This window comes from Nannospalax galili, unplaced genomic scaffold (assembly GCF_000622305.1).
Source record: "Nannospalax galili isolate Female #2095 unplaced genomic scaffold, S.galili_v1.0 scaffold2449, whole genome shotgun sequence".
NCBI classification, from domain to species: domain Eukaryota; kingdom Metazoa; phylum Chordata; class Mammalia; order Rodentia; family Spalacidae; genus Nannospalax; species Nannospalax galili.
Window position 1 is genome coordinate 35,350 of NW_008359608.1, and position 8,816 is coordinate 44,165.

An 8,816-nucleotide genomic window follows, 5' to 3' on the forward strand; every position below is an offset into this window, starting at 1 on the left:
GGGGACCCTAACAAAAAAAAATAAAAAAAAAAAAAAAAAAAAGCCAATGTAACCAGTTACCAGTTACTTTATGGTGGACTAGTCTAACTAGTTAGGTCACCCTTTACCACTTTCTGGTCTAATACACATTTCACCTTCTAAAGTGAGCCCAGCAACCCCACACAGTACTTACCACTCCTTTAGAAAGATAGTTGTTGACAAAGTCTTTCCAAGTGATTTCTCTCCCAGAGCTCTTGAACAAAGCGTAAAGCATGACTAATCCCCAGAAGAAATTAGTCCAGATAAAGTACAACCTGAAATCTTTGTCATCCCATGGAAAGTCACCCTAGACAAGGAGGGAGACATTTCTGTGAGGAATGAAATGTCACAATGTGACTTATGCTATGTGGGCTGTTCTTGGGCCCATGATCAAAAATCAGCATAGTTTGCAGTCAAACCTTCTGAAACCGGGACCACCAGTGAGCATCGTCTTTCTTGCCACGGCGTTTTCCTCCACCACCTGTACCTCCAGAAGAACGAGAGGCAGCAGCTGGCTTGGATTCTGTCATAAACAAAGCATACACTGCAGCACCTGGCTAGCAACAAGGTTCCTATCATAGCTCAATAAAGGACTAGGTGCCAAGCACATGTCCCACTATCAGTAACTAAATAAAACACCTGGAGAAAAGATATTAATACAAAGTGGCAACAGCCAAGAAGGCTCCAAAGTACCCTGCCTAGATGAGCTCAGGAAACACACTGTAACCCAGTAATCCCAGAGCAATGCTATTACTATTCCCATTTTACAGAGGATAACACTCCAGCTCAAGTAACCTCCTGCATAATTTGTTGCCACGTGATATGAGAGTGAACAAAGAGGGCATGTGAATTCTTGAGCCCTCATTCCAAATTGAAAAGTGCTAGGCTGAGGGTCTAGCTCAGGTGATAAAGATTTTTTGCCTAATATGCACAAAGTTATGGGCTCAATCCCTAGTACTGCATAAACTGTGTGGTGGCCTCCAGAATTTGAGGCAATCAGTCTGTTCCTGAAGCCCCCAAAGATCTAACCCTTGGTAAGGCAGTTATATCCACCCTCTCAGTGACCTACAAACAGCTAAGTTGCCAACTACCATAAAACATCATCTTTCACATAGCATGAGGCAAGCCCACAAGCATACACCACCATCTGGCCTAGGAACAAATTTTAAAACATTGCACTATGGGGCTGGAGAGACGATTCAGCAGTTATGAACAATTCCTGCTCTTCCACAGGTCCCAAGTTCAATTCCTAGCATCAGCTCTCAACTGCCTGGAACTCCAGCTCCAGGGGATCTGATGCCCTCTTCTGAACTCTTGAGCGCCCCTGTACTTATATAGGCACATACTCACACAGATACATACTCACACAGACACACACAAATATACATAATTAAAAATAGATATTAAGCTGGGCATGGTGGCACATGCCTTTAATTCCAGCACTCAGAAGGCAGAAGCAAAATCTTGTGAGCCTGGTCTACATAGCAAGTTCCAGGCCAGCCAAGACTGCATAGTGAGAATTTGTCTCAAATAAATACGTAAATATATCTTAAAACAAAATAAAGCTATATAACTTACTTATAGTCATACCATATCTCAATGTATGTCAAATAAATTGCATGTATTAGGTTTCTAAGACTTTTCTTAATGGATTAAATTAGGTGTCAGAAATATGTACCAAATAGTCTTAGTTTGATCAATCAGTGTCTACAAGGTAACCTTGAACTATTTCAATTTGTAAAATGAGAAGAAAATGTAAACAGAAAATTAAAGTGAAATGAAACAGAGGGTTTGTAGAATTTTGGATGTACCTGTAATCTGAAGTTTCAGAGCTAACTTCTGGTAACTCTTTCTCTGGTGGAAACATTTCTATTTGTTATAGGAAAACAATAAAAGCAAACCTAATCTATTTTTAAAACTACCTTGTTTTTCTCCAACAGCTTCTTTAGGTTCACTAGCCTTTTTTCCATTTTTCCCATTTGGAAAGTATTTTTCAAATCCTGTTAGAAAAGGGAAAAAATATTCTCAAACTAAAATTCATCAGGTTTTGTGCACATTATTTTTAAAGCCAATTTTTAAAGCCACAGACACACCATTAAAAAACATAACATTTCTTTTATAGAAATATATCAAAGTCTAAATTATACAGTTCACAATCAAATGTGTCAATTTCACCATCTGTAAGATGGTCTACTTGAAGGTGACATAATTTCATTGTTATAATCAAGACAGAAGTTGAAGGTCACAGAGCGGACATAGGAGACAAGTTAGTCATACTGAGGGGGCTGGAAAGATGGCTCAGCAGTTAAGAGCACCATCTCCAACTCCAGTTCCAGGGGATCCAATGCCCTCCTTTGACCGCCTTGGGCACTGTGTGATACAGGTGCACTTACACATACAGGCAATACACTCATACACATAAAATAACATTTTTAAAAAGTCATATTGAGGCCAGGTGTGCTAGCACATGCCTTTAATCCCAACTATTGGGAGGCAGAGGCAGGCGGATCTCTGTGAGTTCAAGGCCAGCCTGGTCTACATAGTGAGTTCCAGGACAGCTGGGGCTACAGAGAGACCCTGTCTCAAAAAAAGACCAAAAAAAAAGTCATACTGAAACCAAATCCACACACCCACACAGTAAGCACCCAGAGGACATGTCTCTTTAAGAATGCACAACGGGGGCTGGAGAGATGGCTCAGTGGTTAAGAACACTGGTTGTTCTTGCAGAAGACCTGGGTTCGAATCCCAGCACCCACATGGCAGCTAACAACTGTCTGTAACTCCAGTCCTAGGGAATCCAACAGCCTCTTTTGACCTCCGCGGGCATCGCATGACACGGGTGCACTGAGGCAATACACGCATACACATAAAATAAAAGAAAAAAGAATGCACAACAGCTAGGCATCCCGGTGCATGCCTTTATCCCAGCGTGCTCCGGAGGCAGAGGCAGAAGCAGGTGGATCTCTGTGAGATCAAGGCCAGCCTGGTCTACATAATGAGTTTCAGACCAGCTGGGGCTACAGGAAGATTCTCTCTCAAAAAGACCAAAAAACAAATAAACAAAAAAAAGAACGCACAACATTGGGGTCCTACCCATAGCACTCACCTTTGGGAGGCCGAGAACAGAATCTTTGATAAGCAGCAATTACATCCCTCAGAAGAGAATTTCTGCTGGTTGTCTGTGCTGTCGCGTATTGATAAAGCTGTAACATGACAGAGTAAGAGCATGAGGCTCTTTGAGATAACAAAAAGTAACAGGACTCATTCTTAGCATCCCCATCTGGGTCACGACCTAGCATAGCCTAAGGAGGGACCAGGGCTTCCGGCCCAAACCTACTCTATTCTAACAACAAACCAGATGTGACTACTCAGAAGACACAAATGCTTCCAAGCCAGGCATGATTTAGAGTGCCAATCCAACTATAAGCATCTAATAACACATTGACTCTGCCAATGTTTTATCTACTTCGAGGCACTCAAAGATAAACTCTGAGCCGGGCATGGTGGCGCATGCCTTTAATCCCAGCACTTAGGAGGCAGAGGCAGGAGGATCTCTGTGAGTTCAAGGCCAGCCTGGTCTACAAAGCGAGTTCCAGGCCAGCTAGGACACGGAGCCCTGTCTCAAAAAGATCAAAAAAAAAAAAAAAAAAAAAAAAAAAAAAAAACAAAAAAAAACTAACAACAAAACTCTGACCCAAGACCTGCTGTTTGATGCTGATTTTCAGGGTCTATAATACTTCACAGTACTTAACCTGAAATGACAAACCAGGACTGCTTACAAACATAATGCTAATTTCATGTCAGTTCAGTGATGAGACAGTCAGGGCTAAATACCACTGACAATCCTTTCACTAGCGATGTCTGCTAAGGATATCTGCTAGATAGTCTTAATGGTGAGAATTATGGTTCTATGAAAGTCTACTATGGGTATATCGCTGCTTTAAAACATGTTACTAAAAGTTGTTTGGGAGGTGGGATGTAGCTCAACAGGAGAGCACATGCTAGCATGTGTAAATCCTGGGTCTGAACCCAGCACCACCAAAGAATTTATTGAATAGTTATTTGTAGAGTTGGGGATGTAGCTTTGTTGGCAGAATACTTGCCCAACATGCATGAGGCCAAAAGTTCCATCCCCAGTACTACATAAACTAGGCAAGGTGGCACATGCCTGTAATCCCAGCAACCCTGGCTGAGGCAGGACTGCCGTGAGTTCTACTCTGGACTGAGCTACAGTATGAGACTGTCTCAAAAAAGTTTTTTAAAATGGTCTCTACATAAAATTCTAGCTGCTCAACGAAAAGCCATCAGTCAGAGGCTGGAGAGATGACTCAGCGGTTAAGAGCACTGGCTACTCTTGCAGAGAACCTGGGTTTCATTCCCAGCACCCATATGGAGGCTAATAACTGTCTGTAACTCCAGTTCCAGGGGATCTGATGCCCTCTTATGGCCTCCACAGGCATTGCATGCATGTACATGCACTTACATGTAGGCAATATAATCAGACACACAAGATAAAAATTATATATTTTTTTTATTTATTATTTTTATTTTATGTGTGTATTGCCTGCATATAGGTAAGTGCACCCATGTTGTGCAGTGCCCGAGGAGGACAAAAGAGGCCGTCGGAGCCCCTGGAACTGGAGTTATGGACAGTTGTTAGCTGCCATGTGGGCGCTGGAATCCAAACCTGGGCTTCTGCAAGAACAACCAGTGTTCTTGGCCACTGAGCCGTCTCTCTAGCCCCCCAAAATAATAAAAATTTTAAAACAAAGAAATAAAAAATAAAGCAATCTATCAATGGCAAGAGGCACTGAGGGGATGTATCCAAATCTGGCCATGAAAAGCTAAAGTAATCTTATCCTTTTACAAAATGAAAATTCACCACAGGGGGAGGGTGACCTTTAGTACAGATGGAAATGCTGAAGTGAGGTCCACCTGTGTCAGTGTATTAGCACCCATCAGTTGTCCCCTTTATGGGTCCATTAGAAAAATAAAACCACCTCAGGGTGGCCGGCACAAATACAAAGCAAAGCGCTGGAGAAAATGGGGAGAAACCAAAGCCCATGCAACTGCTGTTGGGAATGTAAAATGCTCCACCACTTTGGAAAAGTTTGGCAAATTCTCAAAATATTAAATGGGGGGAAGGGGTAGGTAGATGACTCAGTGGGCGAAGGCACTATCAAGTCTGATGACCTGAGTTCAATCCCAGAACCCTCCTGGTAAAGGGAGAAAAATCAACTCCCACAAGCTGTTCTTTGACTTCCACACTTGCTCTGTGGCATGCACGTGTACACAGCATGCATCTGTGCACATGCACAGAAAATAAATGTATAAAAAAATATTTAATTACCATAGGATCCAGCAATTGCACTCCTTACCCCAAAAAACTGAAAACGTGACTATTCAAAACCTCGCACACAAATGCTTGTAGCATCATTCATAATAGTAAAAAAGTGCGAACAACTCAAATGCTCACCAGCTAACACATTGATAGATAAAAAGTGGTAACAGTCACACGCCACCTTTAAGTTATTTATAATACCTAATACAATGGAAGAGTTATGTCAATACTCTATACTGTATCTCCCAGGGACCATACAATATTGTCTAGGGAGCATGTCTTTACATATTCAATATGCATGCGATTGTTTTCCAAATATCCTCAACCCTAGGGTACTCACAGATATGAAGGGCCAAATGGAGAGAAACCGGGATAGCACAGAGCTAATACAATCATTTCACATCACAATTCCCCAAAGTCTTTGCAGTGTGGTACAGAACCGGGCACACAATTATACTCCATAAATATTCATTACCTCAAAATGCCCTCAGTGGGGGGTGGAGAGATGGCTCAGCAGTGAAAAGCACTGGCTGCTCTTACAGAGGACCCAAGTTCCATTCCCAGTACCCACATGGAGGCTAACAACCATAACTCCAGTTGAGGGGAATCTAATGCCCTCTCCCGATCTCTGTGGGCATTGTATGACACAGGTGCATTTACATACATGCAGGCAATAGACTCACATATAAATTTTTTTTTTTATGTGTATGCGTGTATTGCCTGCAGGCAGGTTGAGTGCACCCATGTCGTGCAATGCCCGCGGACCACAGAAAAGGGCTTCAGATTCCCCTGGAACTGGAGTTAAGGACGGTTCGCAGCCACCATGTGGGTGCTGGGAATCGAGCCCGGGTCCTCTGCAAGAGCAGTCTGTGTTCTTAACCGTTGAGCCATCTCTCCAGCCCCCATAAAATATTTTTTTTAAATGCCTTCTGGGGACTGAGTTGATGGTGTACACAAAGCATACACAAAGTCCTAGGTTTGATCCCCAACACCACATAAACCAGGCACAGGCCATCATGCCTGTAATTCCAACACTCAAGAGGAGGCAGGAGGATAACAAGTTCAAGGTCATCCTGGGCTAGCGAAGAAATGCCCAGATGTCCCTACCCAGCACAAGAGTATATGTCATATATCCCCAATCAATGAGCTGTAGCTGTCATCACCAAGGACTTCCTTATATCTCAGCACTCACTGGTGACGCAGAGACAACAATGCCATGAAGAAAGGAAGGCCTTTTACACAGGATTCCTGCCTTAACAGTGCAACCTCATAAGGTGGATCCCTGAGTCCAATGTCCACTAATTATAAAAGGGATCATATGAGCAAGATGGGACAATACAAGAAGCTGAACAGATGGCCTAGTGCAGGGCAGTACACAGTCAGAAAGATGAAGAGAACTCAGGAATAAACCCAAGAAAGGCAGGAGAGAGTTCAAGTAGAGTCACACACACAGGTTCCCTCAGGGCTCCATCCATGGCTTCCATTCTTAGACCCCACCAAGCACTGGCTGAAAACCCTCAGAAAAAGAATTTACATGAGCTGGTGTGGTAGTGCACACCTGTAATCCCTGCACTTGAGAGCCGGGAGGCAAGAGGATCAGTTCAAGGCCAGCCTCAGTAAGGAAGTTTAAGGACAGGTTGAGCTACTGTTTCTATAAGCAGACCTTTTTTTGTCATTATTCCTTGAAATGCTATGGTACTGCACCTACTTACAGTACATTTACAACATATCAGGTATTGAAAATAATCTAGAGAGCAAAGTAAAATGTAAGAGTCAGCCTGGTGGCTTGCTCCTGTGATCTCCGAAGGACCAGGTGGGAGGGTCACTGGTTAGCCTGGTTTACACAGAGACCTTGTCTAGAAAACTCCCTAACTGGGCTGGAGAGACGAGAAGGCTGCGTGACTAAGAGCACTGGCTGCTGTTACAGAGGACGTGGTTAACAACTGTTCAAAACTCCACTTCCAGGGGATCCGATGCTCTCTTCTGGCCTCCGAAAGCATTGCACGACACAGGTGAACATACATACTTGCAGGCAAAACATTCATACACAGAAACTCCCTAACAAAACATACAGTAAACAAACCATATGAGTGGAACTACTCCCAGCATCCTCTGATTTAAATGGGGGTGCTGGAATCAATGCCCTGTGAATACAGAAAGGCTGCTGTCCTAGTATTTCTGGCTTGTGCGTGGAAGGACTGGGCTAACTTCCTTAAGGACACTGGCCAGTCTAAGTGGTCAAGCCAAGCCAGGTTCTAGTGACCAATTCCAGGACCTATGCCACCACGCTATGTACCTCGGGATAAAACCTGTGCTGGCCTGGACTTCATCTAAAGAGCTGACAGGCAGCAAGAAGCTGTGTCATGGTCCTTCCAAATCATCATCACTTCAGAAAACTCTATTAGTCCGCATGTGCGGCCCTACACCTGGTAGGTTACCACCAGCATAGGCACTGTTATGCAACAAAATAACATGGCCCTACGATAACGTAGTACACATTTTTGACACCGGTGGTACTAACTAGCAGAATTGAGAATTCCAGCAGTGGTCCTATTCACAATCTCCCTTTTCCACTCCATCTTTCCAGCGCAACAAAACACACACACACACACACACACACACACACACACACGCCGATTTCCAGTGTCATGAAAGCGAGCAGGACGGAGGCTCCGCCGATTTGCCGATTTCCAGTGTCATGAAAGCGAGCAGGACGGAGGCTCCAAAGCCGCGGGGTGACCCAGAGCTCCGGGCGCCACCGTAGCCCCGGACTGGACGGCCGGACGGCTGCGCGATACAGAGAGCGGCAGAAACGCCGCCACTCCTTCCGCCGGCGTCCCGGCCGGTGACCTTGACACCCGCTCCGGAGCCGGAAGCCGGCCGGGCAAAGGCGAGCAGCCGGGAGCGCGGGACTCACCATGCGCAGGCAGGGCCGCCGGCCCGAGCCGGGGCAGCCGCGGGGCAGGAGCAGCGGCGGGAGGCGGCGGCCACAGCCACCCCGGCCCCACAGCAGCAGGCAGCGGTGCGCCATGACCCGCGCGGCCCGCTCCCCCGAGCGCGCGCAGGCGCGGAGCGGGTGGGCGGGCGGCGACCCGCAGCTTCTGCAGGTTCGGTAGTCGAGGAACAACGAGCCACCAGCGAAGGAGACCCGCGGCTGACTGGCGAACCCACACGCTTACGCTGGCGTCAGGCCCCGCCCCGACGTGCGAACGTCGACGTCGGCTCTGGGAAATTGGTCGGGGTCTGACGTGCAGAGCGTGAGGAGGGTGGGGCTGGAGGCGGGGTCGAAAGGAGAACGCGCGGCGTAGATGGGGGCGGAGACGACAAAAGGGGGCGAGGCAGGGGGCGGGGCTTGAGGAGGGGCCAAAGGAGGCGCTCGGAAGGTGGGACTGGAGGCGGGGCAGAAAGAATAGGCGGTGGGTGGGGCTGGGCGGGATAAAGGAATAGCTGAAGGAAG

At 46.0% G+C, this 8,816-nt stretch overlaps 1 protein-coding gene across 1 annotated transcript in view; it reads right to left on the reverse strand.

The window, feature by feature from the left end:
• Positions 1-8,559, reverse strand: part of Afg3l2 (AFG3 like matrix AAA peptidase subunit 2) — a gene marked incomplete at its 3' end in the record, with an annotated part of 30,842 nt that extends 22,283 nt beyond the window's left edge. The window contains 5 exon segments of the mRNA XM_008823444.2: positions 173-325; positions 438-541; positions 1,941-2,018; positions 3,125-3,221; positions 8,277-8,559. Coding sequence (XP_008821666.1) covers positions 173-325; positions 438-541; positions 1,941-2,018; positions 3,125-3,221; positions 8,277-8,390 — 546 coding nt within the window.
• Between the last annotated feature and the right edge of the window lie 257 nt (positions 8,560-8,816).